This window comes from Oncorhynchus clarkii, chromosome 17 (assembly GCF_045791955.1).
Source record: "Oncorhynchus clarkii lewisi isolate Uvic-CL-2024 chromosome 17, UVic_Ocla_1.0, whole genome shotgun sequence".
NCBI lineage: Eukaryota > Metazoa > Chordata > Actinopteri > Salmoniformes > Salmonidae > Oncorhynchus > Oncorhynchus clarkii.
This window is the reverse complement of record NC_092163.1, coordinates 17,980,708-17,994,740: the sequence shown is the minus strand read 5'-3', so window position 1 is coordinate 17,994,740 and position 14,033 is coordinate 17,980,708. Positions and strand designations below refer to the sequence as shown.

General features: G+C 41.4%; 2 protein-coding genes across 2 annotated transcripts; both read left to right on the top strand.

The window, feature by feature from the left end:
* Positions 1-252: 252 nt before the first annotated feature.
* Positions 253-2,774, top strand: LOC139370413 (zona pellucida sperm-binding protein 3-like). The gene is made up of 11 exons (XM_071109878.1): positions 253-323; positions 483-667; positions 744-847; positions 1,125-1,216; positions 1,376-1,556; positions 1,725-1,830; positions 1,910-1,998; positions 2,070-2,161; positions 2,284-2,391; positions 2,510-2,551; positions 2,649-2,774. Exons 1-10 carry the CDS (start codon positions 254-256, stop codon positions 2,524-2,526), a joined length of 1,044 nt encoding a protein of 347 aa, XP_070965979.1. The 5' UTR covers position 253; the 3' UTR covers positions 2,527-2,551; positions 2,649-2,774.
* A 6,478-nt stretch (positions 2,775-9,252) lies between these two features.
* Positions 9,253-11,870, top strand: LOC139369613 (zona pellucida sperm-binding protein 3-like). Its single transcript, XM_071108873.1, has 11 exons — positions 9,253-9,435; positions 9,595-9,779; positions 9,856-9,959; positions 10,238-10,329; positions 10,489-10,669; positions 10,838-10,943; positions 11,023-11,111; positions 11,183-11,274; positions 11,397-11,504; positions 11,623-11,664; positions 11,746-11,870. Exons 1-10 carry the CDS (start codon positions 9,369-9,371, stop codon positions 11,637-11,639), a joined length of 1,041 nt encoding a protein of 346 aa, XP_070964974.1. The 5' UTR covers positions 9,253-9,368; the 3' UTR covers positions 11,640-11,664; positions 11,746-11,870.
* The last annotated feature ends 2,163 nt before the right edge of the window (positions 11,871-14,033 follow it).

Sequence of the window (14,033 nt, the reverse complement as noted above, 5' to 3'; positions counted from 1 at the left end):
TGTTTTGTGAGACGCTTTACAGACTACTTTATGGGGAAAAGATGTGACTATTACAGTTTTTACTTTTAAAACCCATAAAAATTCAAGGATGTTTTCAGACCAGGAAATACCAAAAGTGATGATGTTGGTAAGTTTTTAGGTCTATAATTATCGCTCCTTGACCCCTCACGGGTGTTCAGAATTAAGATGATTAGGATCAATTGGTCCATAAATATTTCTAGTTTGTAGGCACTCCTACCTAGATCATTCAGTCATGTCTCTCCTGTGGAAATGTGCAATTGTTTTGGCTGTCGTCGTAGCAGCAGCAAGCGCTGCCAATGAAGGTACGTCTAATAATGAACGCATAATATGATTATGTAGCGCTGATACCATGTTAACTTGAATAGGCTACTTATCTCATGCTGACCGCCTAACAGACTAGCCAAGTTGTGGTGTTGGCTCTTGAGATGTGAATGATGACATTATCAAATTTATATTTTTAGATTTTAATGTGGATTGTGAGAAACACTCCATTAAAGTGACATGGAAGGTCAGTCCAGAGTTGGTTGAACATGCTGCCCGTCTTTTCCTTGGACACTGTGTTCCGTCCACATTTTCTGTTCTTCCCACGGGAGAAGGGATGGCGACATTCCACTACAACCTCAATGGCTGTGCCATCAAGAAACGGGTAATGTCTAACTCTTGACCCAATGTATGCCATTTTGGATCCTGCGACGACTAATGCTTCTCCTTCTATTCCCCAGGTGACTGGCAAAAAACACATCTATTCAACCAGCCTGACTTACAGACCTAACCAAAAGCCCAAACCTGCTGCTATTAGTCACCATATTAAGTGTGTTTACATAAGGTAACCATCTATGCCAGGGCTACTCAACTCTTACCCTAAGAGGTCTGGCGCCTGCTGTCTTTCGGTTCTACTTTATCATTAATTGCACACACCTGGTGTCCCAGGTCTAAATCAGTCCCTAATTGGAGGGTAATGATTTTTTTTTAAATGCAGTGGAACTGAGTTGAGTTTTAGGGCTCTATTGGGTGTAGTGTACTCTAGCTATGGTGTTGGAATCAAATCTTCCTGAGCCTTTGCCACCTTCATTATTAAACTAAACATTCCCCCTTGTATGTAGACCTGAGGGATGGATTCCCCCATTCCTTATCCCTGCCTATGGTAGTGCTGAGGGTCATGGAGGATTGGTTTTCCACATGGCACTCCTCAATGGTGAGTGACTCATACAACAACAATTATTGTAAGAATATGTTCAGTCAACTTACCTGGTAAAGAAATTCTTAGCAGAGGACACTGCCCAAAGCTAGTTGAAACCTGTGGCTGTACAGTACGTATGAGCATTGAGCCCCTTCCCCTCTCTGTTGCATGTAGAAGACCTTACTGGTCTGGCTAAGAGCAGCCTGTTTCCCCTGGGCTCTTTCATCCCCATCTGGGCAGCAGTGGATCAGAAGGACCATCAGCCCTTGCTGCTGCTCTTGGAGGAGTGTGTGGCGGCCACAACACCAGAACTGCAGTCTGCGAGCCTGGTGTACCCCATCATCACCAACAAGGGGTATGTACCAGACCTGGCTATGGCCATGTAGGGTGCACATTTTGGTTTTTGACTGCCTAGCGCTAAACAGCCTACTCAAATGTTGAAAAGTATTGAATACATTTTAAAGTTGGCTTATTTGCTGGATGGAAGTTCTGTTTGTCTGCTCATTGCACAATGCATTTTCAGTTGCCTTGCAGATGGGAAGACTGGGAACTCCAGGTTCCTGCCTAGGTACCACTCCTCTGCTATTCTGCTTTACCTGCAGTCCTTCAAGTTTGCCTTAGGCGAGGAAGTGAGTGGACCACAAGTTCTCGGTATGACTGGGTTGTTTTCATACTGTAGCTCTTGACTGTTCTCTTATTTCACCCCAGGTGTATATTCATTGTAAGCTTGTTGCATGGGACCCTGAGGTTTTTGATATCGAAAAGAAGGCCTGCCACTATATTAAAGAGACTGGAGGGTAAGTATATGTCACATAACGACCATAATGACGTTAGTGCCAATGCACCAGCCAACTTTTTTTATTCATAGATGGGAGCTGCTGGACGACCCGTCTCAAAGTGACCTCTGCAAGTGCTGTGACTCGAGTTGCAAGCCTCGGTTGAAGAGGGGGGTGGATTCAGGTATTTTGAGGCACTTCATTTCAAGCCTGACTAAACTGTAGTTCCATATTCATTTGATCTGATCACTCTTGAGTTCTGATGGGACTGCAGCTTGAAGTAATTTATATCTATTTTTTTCTCAGAACCCCAGGGCCTGGTTCAAAACTCTGTTCTTGGACCGCTCACAATAGTGGAAAACTCTGAAACCCGGATCCCCAGTGAATTTGTAAAATATCCTACTGTAGAACAAGGTTGGTGATTTTGGCATTGAAGACTATAGTTTACACTTGGCTTTTAATTGTATCAGCTTTGATGCCAAATGAACTTGAACCTGTAACCTACTCATCTGTCATTGTGTTCTGTATTCAGTTGACTGGTTGGTGTAATGGTCTGGAACACTTTGCTTGTCAGGTGTGTGTGTGCTGGTTATTTTACTGTAACATCCAACAGCAATGGATGCCAACAGCAATGAGATGCATGTTACTAACAATTCTTTAACCTGTTACAGGGATGGCTGTCTCTACAGCCATCTAATTGTAGGTGGCCTGAAGAAGGGTGCATCACGTTCCACTATCCCCAGTATGGATATGAAGTCCTTTGACTTGAGCACGTTTCAATAAAATGAGTACTTTACAATGGTGTTTGTTTCTAATGGTTGTCAAAATGTTATGATCCTGATGAGATGTACCCTAAATCCAGTAGTGCGGAGCCGGTATCTACACAAAATAGCCAAGAGGTGACCATCTGGTTGTAGGAAGATCTCAATGAGATTGCTCAGTGTTTTGCGACTTTGTTCTGGACTTCCCAGTGTCCTGATTACTCTTGAACTGTAACACTTTCTTCTCTTGGCATAATTAGTTTGCTAATAGTCACAGCAGGTGTTCATGCAATGGTAACGCTATTTGAAAGCTTGTCAGTGAACCTGCTTATTGTCGGCTATACTTTTTCAGCAGTAGCCCACCCCAAGATCAAATTGACAAGCCAAGTTTAGAGATTGTAGGTGGCTGATGGCCATGCTTAATGGCTGTGATAGGAGAGAACTGAGGCTGGATCAACAGCATTGTACATTGTTACTCCACAATACTAACCAAAATTATAGAGTGAAGAGAAGGAAGTCTGTACAGAATATAATATTCCAAAACATGCATCCTGTTTGCAATAAGGTACTAAAGTAAAACTGTACAAAAATGGGTCAAAGAATTTAACTTTATGTCCTGAATACAAAGCATGTTTGAGGCAAATCAAACACAACACATGACTGAGTACCACTCTTCATATTTTCCAAGCATGGTGGTGGCTGCATCATGTTATGGGTATGCGTGTCATCGGCAAGGACTGGTGAATATTTTAGGATCAAAATAAATGGAATAGAGCTAAGCACAGGCGAAAACCTGGTTCAGTCTGCTTTCCAACAGACACTTGGAGACAAACTCACCATTCAGCAGGACAATAACAAAACACAAGGCCAAATATACACTGCTGTTGATCAAAAACCAATTTGACAGAGCTTGAAGAGTTCTGTAAAGAATAATGGGCAAATGCTGCACAATCGAGGTGTGGAAAGCTCTTATAGACTTACCCAGAAAGACTCACTGCTGTAATCTCTGCCAAAGGTGCTTGTACAAAGTATTGACTCAGGGTATGTAATTGAGATTTCTGTATTTCATTTTCAATACATTTGCAAACATTTCTATAAACATGTTTTTACTTTGTCATTATGGGGTATGGGTGATTTAAAAAATATATATTTAAACATTTTATTCAGGCTGTAACACATGTGGAATAAGTCAAAGGTACGAATACTTTCTGAAGGCACTGTAAGGCTGAAACTGTTGAGCTAGCTAGCAGCTTGGTAACTAAGGCTAAACTGTTGGCTTGCTAACAACGTAGAAAACACATTTTACCTAACTAATTTTAGCTTGCATCACATTTCGGATTTATTCAGTTAATTAGACTAACTGGAAACAGGACATTAATGCACAAAATGAAGAACTATATTCAACTTTGCTTATATGCTGCTCGCTCCTGCAGAATTTTGTACTTCCTATTCCTCCCTCACTTTTTTCCCAAACGTGTTTATTTTGCCTATCAAGTGACATGTCTACCTGCTCTCCGTTTGGTATTCCCGCCTCCTCTTCTTTTTCATTGGTTGCCTTTCCCGCTCTGAGAACGATTGAGTAGGTGAAACTCCTATGAGTGTTATGCTCATATAATGTAGGGTACAGTATGTGTTGGCTTCATCCACCCTGCAAAGGTGTTTTTTTTCAGCTTTTAAGAGGACAGCAATAGACCCTCATTTATGATATCAGTGTGCTGAAATGCATTGAGATTTATATTTTAATAACAGCCAAATGTATCATGTAGCGTCAGTGTCATAGGTCTACAGAACATGAACTTTAAACCTGTCATAGAGTACAGAGAACATACATGGCTTGTGGCCCTGGGAGTATACAATGGAGCTACTAAAAAACGTGTATAAATGATTTTTTACCAAATGTTGCTTAAAATTTGAGACTTTGCTTTCTATCGTTATCGATGCAAAAAAAAACTATGTGGGGTAAAAATAGAGAGAAAAAGGGAAACTTTCAACAGTAATGGCAATGTTGTCATAGTTTCCCTGTTGCCACTTACAGTGCCTTGCAAAAGTATTCGGCCCCCTTGAACTTTGCGACCTTTTGCCACATTTCAGGCTTCAAACATAAAGATATAAAACTGTATTTTTTTGTGAAGAATCAACAACAAGTGGGACACAATCATGAAGTGGAACGACATTTATTGGATATTTCAAACTTTTTTAACAAATCAAAAACTGAAAAATTGGGCGTGCAAAATTATTCAGCCCCTTTACTTTCAGTGCAGCAAACTCTCTCCAGAAGTTCAGTGAGGATCTCTGAATGATCCAATGTTGACCTAAATGACTAATGATGATAAATACAATCCACCTGTGTGTAATCAAGTCTCCGTATAAATGCACCTGCACTGTGATAGTCTCAGAGGTCCGTTAAAAGCGCAGAGAGCATCATGAAGAACAAGGAACACACCAGGCAGGTCCGAGATACTGTTGTGAAGAAGTTTAAAGCCGGATTTGGATACAAAAAGATTTCCCAAGCTTTAAACATCCCAAGGAGCACTGTGCAAGCGATAATATTGAAATGGAAGGAGTATCAGACCACTGCAAATCTACCAAGACCTGGCCGTCCCTCTAAACTTTCAGCTCATACAAGGAGAAGACTGATCAGAGATGCAGCCAAGAGGCCCGTGATCACTCTGGATGAACTGCAGAGATCTACAGCTGAGGTGGGAGACTCTGTCCATAGGACAACAATCAGTCGTATATTGCACAAATCTGGCCTTTATGGAAGAGTGGCAAGAAGAAAGCCATTTCTTAAAGATATCCATAAAAAGTGTCATTTAAAGTTTGCCACAAGCCACCTGGGAGACACACCAAACATGTGGAAGAAGGTGCTCTGGTCAGATGAAACCAAAATTGAACTTTTTGGCAACAATGCAAAACGTTATGTTTGGCGTAAAAGCAACACAGCTGAACACACCATCCCCACTGTCAAACATGGTGGTGGCAGCATCATGGTTTGGGCCTGCTTTTCTTCAGCAGGGACAGGGAAGATGGTTAAAATTGATGGGAAGATGGATGGAGCCAAATACAGGACCATTCTGGAAGAAAACCTGATGGAGTCTGCAAAAGACCTGAGACTGGGACGGAGATTTGTCTTCCAACAAGACAATGATCCAAAACATAAAGCAAAATCTACAATGGAATGGTTCAAAAATAAACATATCCAGGTGTTAGAATGGCCAAGTCAAAGTCCAGACCTGAATCCAATCGAGAATCTGTGGAAAGAACTGAAAACTGCTGTTCACAAATGCTCTCCATCCAACCTCACTGAGCTCGAGCTGTTTTGCAAGGAGGAATGGGAAAAAATGTCAGTTTCTCGATGTGCAAAACTGATAGAGACATACCCCAAGCGACTTACAGCTGTAATCGCAGCAAAAGGTGGCGCTACAAAGTATTAACTTAAGGGGGCTGAATAATTTTGCATGTCCAATTTTTCAGTTTTTGATTTGTTAAAAAAGTTTGAAATATCCAATAAATGTCGTTCCACTTCATGATTGTGTCCCACTTGTTGTTGATTCTTCACAAAAAAATACAGTTTTATATCTTTATGTTTGAAGCCTGAAATGTGGCAAAAGGTCGCAAAGTTCAAGGGGGCCGAATACTTTCGCAAAGCACTGTATGTAACTGTAATCATATGTTTACACTTTATTCAAATGAAATCATTTTCACGTATGCACTGGCCAAAGATGTTTAAATGAGAGACGTCACCTGGTGGCAACAAATCTTGGCAACAAATGGAACCACAGGAAAAACACCTTAGAAATAATATTCAATTGTCCACATGATAGATCCATATAAGAGTTATAAGGTAACATGAGTAAATTACATCAGTTATCAGTTGACCCCGCCTTCACATGGGGATGTACTGTTACTTGCTTTGAGGATACAGCGGTAGATTGACACATGGTGGCTTTCCTGCGGCGTTCATGTTCATAGATTCTCTCCTGTACTTCACTCGCAGTCCATTTCTCAGCAGACTTGTATTGGAATACTGCTGTCAGTTTGGGGTCAGGGCAGTATGTTACAAACATCCTAACGACATCGGAGTCAATCTTCTTACCTTGTCGCTGACGAGGGAGGGCCTTAAGAGACATCTACGGCCTTGTTCAATCGAACCCAATACTCCATAACAGCCTCTCCGGGTACAGGTTTAGTATTGTAAAAATCAGCCAAGGGCATGCATGAATAGGCCAATTCGCTGAAATTCTGTTTCAGAATGTCAAATACAATCTCTGGCTTCTCTGTAGGATCAACTGTTGTCTCATTGTGTAAATTTATCTTTACCGTGTCTCTTGCTTTGCCAGATACTCGACTAATTATCTCATCTGATTGTTCCTCAACCGGACATCCCTTCCTCCTCAAGTATATTCTCATCAACTCCTCCCATTCATGAATGGAGCATTTGTCTGTAACATCTCCTCTATATGTAGGAGGTTACTTTATGTCTGATTGCATGATGAACTTAATTTTACTGAGATCTACATATCCTACCGACTCTGAATGATGATCACTTATCTTTTCTGTACTTACTGGTGGCTCATAAGTACTGGACCTGCCACTCTGTAGTTCTTCCCTAATGGAGCTCCCTATTTCCTGGGCTAGCTGAGTGACCAGCTCAGCTAGACCATCTACAGGGGCATTTGGATTAACACCAGATGAAGGGCTTTCATCCCATTTTTTGTGGAGCAAAACATGGGGGAACCTCCTGCACCTACACACTTTACAGGGGTTTGATCAGAGTATGAGAAAAACCTCCCCCTTCCCAGCAGTGAATTTGGGTTCATCACCATTATAAGATGCCATGCCACTAAACCACTAATGTTACGTTAAAATGTCTGTTGATGAACACACTTCTATGTTGGTTAACTATAAACAGCGCTCTCAATACATCGTTGTCAGAAAAAAAATAAACAGGAAAAAATACTGTAGTTCCGATTTTTGACACAAGGCAGCAAGAGTACCTCAATGATATAATTAGTCTCTAGAGCAGCAGCGCCGCGGTGATTGAGCTGACGTCAATCAACGATGAATCCGGGACTAGAAGGCACCAATGTAACCGGTGCTATACTGCACCGCTGTAACTCTGCGTTGTGTGTGGTTGATTGAGACTATAGACGTGGACTTTGGAGATCAGGTAGTTTTAATTAAGCAGAACTCACTCTCTGCATCTTGCATCTGCATCCAAAAGGAAATAAAACATTTGTAGAGCACATATGTTCTGAGAATCGTCGCCTCTTTCTCCCAGTGCATCAAAATGATTTTGAATACAAAAATTAATACAGTCTCTCCTTATTATACATAACATATTTTACATAGATAAAACCACATACCTGCATCCAAAAGGAAATAAAACATTTGTAGAGAACATATGTTCTGAGAATCGTTGCCTCTTTCTACAACAGATGCACAATAGGAGGGACTGGGATCATTCGAGGAGCTAGCCATCGTTCACACATACAATAGCATACAAAATAGCATACAAAATGCAATTGCCATGCTGACTGTAGGAAAGTCCACCAACGCTTTTGCCAGAGAATTGACTGTTAATTTCTCTACATAAGCCGCCTCCAATGTCGTTTTAGAGAATTTGGCAGTACGTCCAACCGGCCTCACAACCACGTGTAACCACTCCAGCCCAGGACGTCCACATCTGGCTTCTTCACCTGAGGGATCCTCTGAAACCAGCAACCCTGACAGCTGATGAAACTGAGGAGTATTTCTGTCTGTAATAAAGCCCTTTTGTGGGGAAGAACTCATTCTGATTGGCTTGGCCTGGCTCCCCTGTGGCTGCGCACTTGCCCTCCCAGTCCCATCCATTGCTGCACCCCTGCTCTCCCAGTCCCACCCATGCCTGCGCCCCTGCCCAGTCCTGTGAAATCCATAGATTGGGGCCTAATGAATTTAATTCAATTGACTGATATCCTTATATGAAATGTAACTTAGAAAAATCTTTCATTGTTGCTTGCGGCGTTTACATTTTGGTTCAGTATAGTTAACGTTAGCGAACTCTGCATTCTATACGGGTATGCCAATGGCCTGCTGCGATGCCCACTATATAGCGCTTTTCAGATCTATTCATATATTTAGCTACGGCAGACAGCTAGATCGGTGATGAGATGATCATTCAGTATGTAAACTAGCGGGTTTGGCCACCAATTAAATGGCTGGTCTTACCTTATCCTTGATCAGCATTTTGACTGTCGCATAAAATACGCTTTAAAACGATGTAAAAAAAATACCTAATCCACACTTAGTGTGGTACTGTCAAATTGAGCAAACCAGATTGTTCAATCTTTTTGATTCAACTTTATTTCCTGTGTAAGTCACTATTCTGTCCGTCCATCGTGTTTTGTGAGACGCTTTACAGACTACTTTATGGGGAAAAGATGTGACTATTACAGTTTTTACTTTTAAAACCCATAAAAATTCAAGGATGTTTTCAGACCAGGAAATACCAAAAGTGATGATGTTGGTAAGTTTTTAGGTCTATAATTATCGCTCCTTGACCTCTCACGGGTGTTCAGAATTAAGATGATTAGGATCAATTGGTCCATAAATATGTCTAGTTTGTAGGCACTCCTAGATCATTCAGTCATGTCTCTCCTGTGGCAATGTGCAATTGTTTTGGCTGTCGTCGTAGCAGCAAGCGCTGCCAATGAAGGTACGTCTAATAATGAACGCATAATATGATTATGTAGCGCTGATACCATGTTAACTTGAATAGGCTACTTATCTCATGCTGACCGCCTAACAGACTAGCCAAGTTGTGGTGTTGGCTCTTGAGATGTGAATGATGACATTATCAAATTTATATTTTTAGATTTTAATGTGGATTGTGAGAAACACTCCATTAAAGTGACATGGAAGGTCAGTCCAGAGTTGGTTGAACATGCTGCCCGTCTTTTCCTTGGACACTGTGTTCCGTCCACATTTTCTGTTCTTCCCACGGGAGAAGGGATGGCGACATTCCACTACAACCTCAATGGCTGTGCCATCAAGAAACGGGTAATGTCTAACTCTTGACCCAATGTATGCCATTTTGGATCCTGCGACGACTAATGCTTCTCCTTCTATTCCCCAGGTGACTGGCAAAAAACACATCTATTCAACCAGCCTGACTTACAGACCTAACCAAAAGCCCAAACCTGCTGCTATTAGTCACCATATTAAGTGTGTTTACATAAGGTAACCATCTATGCCAGGGCTACTCAACTCTTACCCTAAGAGGTCTGGCGCCTGCTGTCTTTCGGTTCTACTTTATCATTAATTGCACACACCTGGTGTCCCAGGTCTAAATCAGTCCCTAATTGGAGGGTAATGATTTTTTTTTTAAATGCAGTGGAACTGAGTTGAGTTTTAGGGCTCTATTGGGTGTAGTGTACTCTAGCTATGGTGTTGGAATCAAATCTTCCTGAGCCTTTGCCAACTTCATTATTAAACTAAACATTCCCCCTTGTATGTAGACCTGAGGGATGGATTCCCCCATTCCTTATCCCTGCCTATGGTAGTGCTGAGGGTCATGGAGGATTGGTTTTCCACATGGCACTCCTCAATGGTGAGTGACTCATACAACAACAATTATTGTAAGAATATGTTCAGTCAACTTACCTGGTAAAGAAATTCTTAGCAGAGGACACTGCCCAAAGCTAGTTGAAACCTGTGGCTGTACAGTACGTATGAGCATTGAGCCCCTTCCCCTCTCTGTTGCATGTAGAAGACCTTACTGGTCTGGCTAAGAGCAGCCTGTTTCCCCTGGGCTCTTTCATCCCCATCTGGGCAGCAGTGGATCAGAAGGACCATCAGCCCTTGCTGCTGCTCTTGGAGGAGTGTGTGGCGGCCACAACACCAGAACTGCAGTCTGCGAGCCTGGTGTACCCCATCATCACCAACAAGGGGTATGTACCAGACCTGGCTATGGCCATGTAGGGTGCACATTTTGGTTTTTGACTGCCTAGCGCTAAACAGCCTACTCAAATGTTGAAAAGTATTGAATACATTTTAAAGTTGGCTTATTTGCTGGATGGAAGTTCTGTTTGTCTGCTCATTGCACAATGCATTTTCAGTTGCCTTGCAGATGGGAAGACTGGGAACTCCAGGTTCCTGCCTAGGTACCACTCCTCTGCTATTCTGCTTTACCTGCAGTCCTTCAAGTTTGCCTTAGGCGAGGAAGTGAGTGGACCACAAGTTCTCGGTATGACTGGGTTGTTTTCATACTGTAGCTCTTGACTGTTCTCTTATTTCACCCCAGGTGTATATTCATTGTAAGCTTGTTGCATGGGACCCTGAGGTTTTTGATATCGAAAAGAAGGCCTGCCACTATATTAAAGAGACTGGAGGGTAAGTATATGTCACATAACGACCATAATGACGTTAGTGCCAATGCACCAGCCAACTTTTTTTATTCATAGATGGGAGCTGCTGGACGACCCGTCTCAAAGTGACCTCTGCAAGTGCTGTGACTCGAGTTGCAAGCCTCGGTTGAAGAGGGGGGTGGATTCAGGTATTTTGAGGCACTTCATTTCAAGCCTGACTAAACTGTAGTTCCATATTCATTTGATCTGATCACTCTTGAGTTCTGATGGGACTGCAGCTTGAAGTAATTTATATCTATTTTTTTCTCAGAACCCCAGGGCCTGGTTCAAAACTCTGTTCTTGGACCGCTCACAATAGTGGAAAACTCTGAAACCCGGATCCCCAGTGAATTTGTAAAATATCCTACTGTAGAACAAGGTTGGTGATTTTGGCATTGAAGACTATAGTTTACACTTGGCTTTTAATTGTATCAGCTTTGATGCCAAATGAACTTGAACCTGTAACCTACTCATCTGTCATTGTGTTCTGTATTCAGTTGACTGGTTGGTGTAATGGTCTGGAACACTTTGCTTGTCAGGTGTGTGTGTGCTGGTTATTTTACTGTAACATCCAACAGCAATGAGATGCATGTTACTAACAATTCTTCAACCTGTTACAGGGATGGCTGTCTTTTGTCTCTACAGCCATCTATTTGTAGGTGGCCTGAAGAAGGGTGCATCACGTTCCACTATCCCCAGTATGGATATGAAGTCCTTTGACTTGAGCACTTTTCAATAAAATGAGTACTTTACAATGGTGGTTGTTTCTAATGGTTGTCAAAATGTTATGATCCTGATGAGATGTACCCTAAATCCAGTAGTGCGGAGCCGGTATCTACACAAAATAGCCAAGAGGTGACCATCTGGTTGTAGGAAGATCTCAATGAGATTGCTCAGTGTTTTGCGACTTTGTGTTCTGGACTTCCCAGTGTCCTGATTACTCTTGAACTGTAACACTTTCTTCTCTTGGCATAATTCGTTTGCTAATAGTCACAGCAGGTGTTCATGCAATGGTAACGCTATTTGAAAGCTTGTCAGTGAACCTGCTTATTGTCGGCTATACTTTTTCAGCAGTAGCCCACCCCAAGATCAAATTGACAAGCCAAGTTTAGAGATTGTAGGTGGCTGATGGCCATGCTTAATGGCTGTGATAGGAGAGAACTGAGGCTGGATCAACAGCATTGTACATTGTTACTCCACAATACTAACGAAAATTATAGTGAAGAGAAGGCAGTCTGTACAGAATATAATATTCCAAAACATGCATCCTGTTTGCAATAAGGTACTAAAGTAAAACTGTACAGAAATGGGTCAAAGTGAACTATGTCCTGAATACAAAGCATTACAGTATGTTTGAGGCAAATCAAACATAACACATGACTGAGTACCACTCTTCATATTTTCCAAGCATGGTGGTGGCTGCGTCATGTTATGTGTGTGTCATCGGCAAGGACTGATGAATATTTTAGGATCAAAATAAATGGAATAGAGCTAAGCACAGGCAAAATCCTGAAGGAAAACCTGGTTCAGTCTGCTTTCCAACAGACACTTGGAGACGAACTCACCATTCAGCAGGACAACCTAAAACACAAGGCCAAATATACATTGCTGTTGATCAATAACCAATTTGACAGAGCTTGGAGAATTCTGTAAAGAATAATGGGCAAATATTGCACAATCGAGGTGTGGAAAGCTCTTATAGACTTACCCAGAAAGACTCACTGCTGTAATCTCTGCCAAAGGTGCTTGTACAAAGTATTGACTCAGGCAGGGTATGTAATTGAGATTTCTGTATTTCATTTTCAATACATTTGCAAACATTTCTATAAACATGTTTTTACTTTGTCATTATGGGGTATGTGTAGATGGGTGATTTAAAAAATATATATTTAAACATTTTATTCAGGCTGCAACACAAAATGTGGAATAAGTCAAAGGTCTGAAGGCACTGTAAGGCTGAAACTGTTGAGCTAGCTAGCAGCTTGGTAACTAAGGCTAAACTGTTGGCTTGCTAACAACGTAGAAAACACATTTTACCTAACTAATTTTAGCTTGCTTCACATTTAGTATTTATTCAGTTAATTAGACTAACTGGAAACAGGACATTAATGCACAAAATGAAGAACTATATTCAACTTTGCTTATATGCTGCTCGCTCCTGCAGAATTTTGTACTTCCTATGCCTCCCTCACTTTTTTCCCAAACGTGTTTATTTTGCCTATCAAGTGACATGTCTACCTGCTCTCCGTTTGGTATTCCCGCCTCCTCTTCTTTTTCATTGGTTGCCTTTCCCGCTCTGAGAACGATTGAGTAGGTGAAACTCCTATGAGTGTTATGCTCATATAATGTAGGGTACAGTATGTGTTGGCTTCATCCACTCTGCAAAGGTGTTTTTTTCCCAGCTTTTAAGAGGACAGCAATAGACCCTCATTTATGATATCAGTGTGCTGAAATGCATTGAGATTTATATTTTAATAACAGCCAAATGTATCATGTAGCGTCAGTGTCATAGGTCTACAGAACATGAACTTTAAACCTGTCATAGAGTACAGAGAACATACATGGCTTGTGGCCCTGGGAGTATACAATGGAAAAACGTGTATAAATGATTTTTTACCAAATGTTGCTTAAAATTTGAGACTTTGCTTTTTGTCGTTATCGATGCAAAAAAAAACTATGTGGGGTAAAAATAGAGAGAAAAAGGGAAACTTTCAACAGTAATGGCAATGTTGTCATAGTTTCCCTGTTGCCACTTATGTAACTGTAATAATCTGTTTACACTTTATTCAAATGAAATCCTTTTCACGTATGCACTGGCCAAAGATGTTTAAATGAGAGATGTCACCTGGTGGCAACAAATGTTGGCAACAAATGGAACCACAGGAAAAACACCTTAGAAATAATATTC

Bases quoted from the DNA above. Each gene is read 5' to 3' on its own strand.
- LOC139370413 (XM_071109878.1), top strand. From the start codon at position 254: ATGTCTCTCCTGTGGAAATGTGCAATTGTTTTGGCTGTCGTCGTAGCA. The intron at 324-482 runs GTACGTCTAATA...TTATATTTTTAG, and splicing joins AGCAAGCGCTGCCAATGAAG to ATTTTAATGTGGATTGTGAG. The intron at 1,831-1,909 runs GTGAGTGGACCA...ATTTCACCCCAG, and splicing joins AGTTTGCCTTAGGCGAGGAA to GTGTATATTCATTGTAAGCT.
- LOC139369613 (XM_071108873.1), top strand. From the start codon at position 9,369: ATGTCTCTCCTGTGGCAATGTGCAATTGTTTTGGCTGTCGTCGTAGCA. The intron at 9,780-9,855 runs GTAATGTCTAAC...TCTATTCCCCAG, and splicing joins GCTGTGCCATCAAGAAACGG to GTGACTGGCAAAAAACACAT. The intron at 10,944-11,022 runs GTGAGTGGACCA...ATTTCACCCCAG, and splicing joins AGTTTGCCTTAGGCGAGGAA to GTGTATATTCATTGTAAGCT.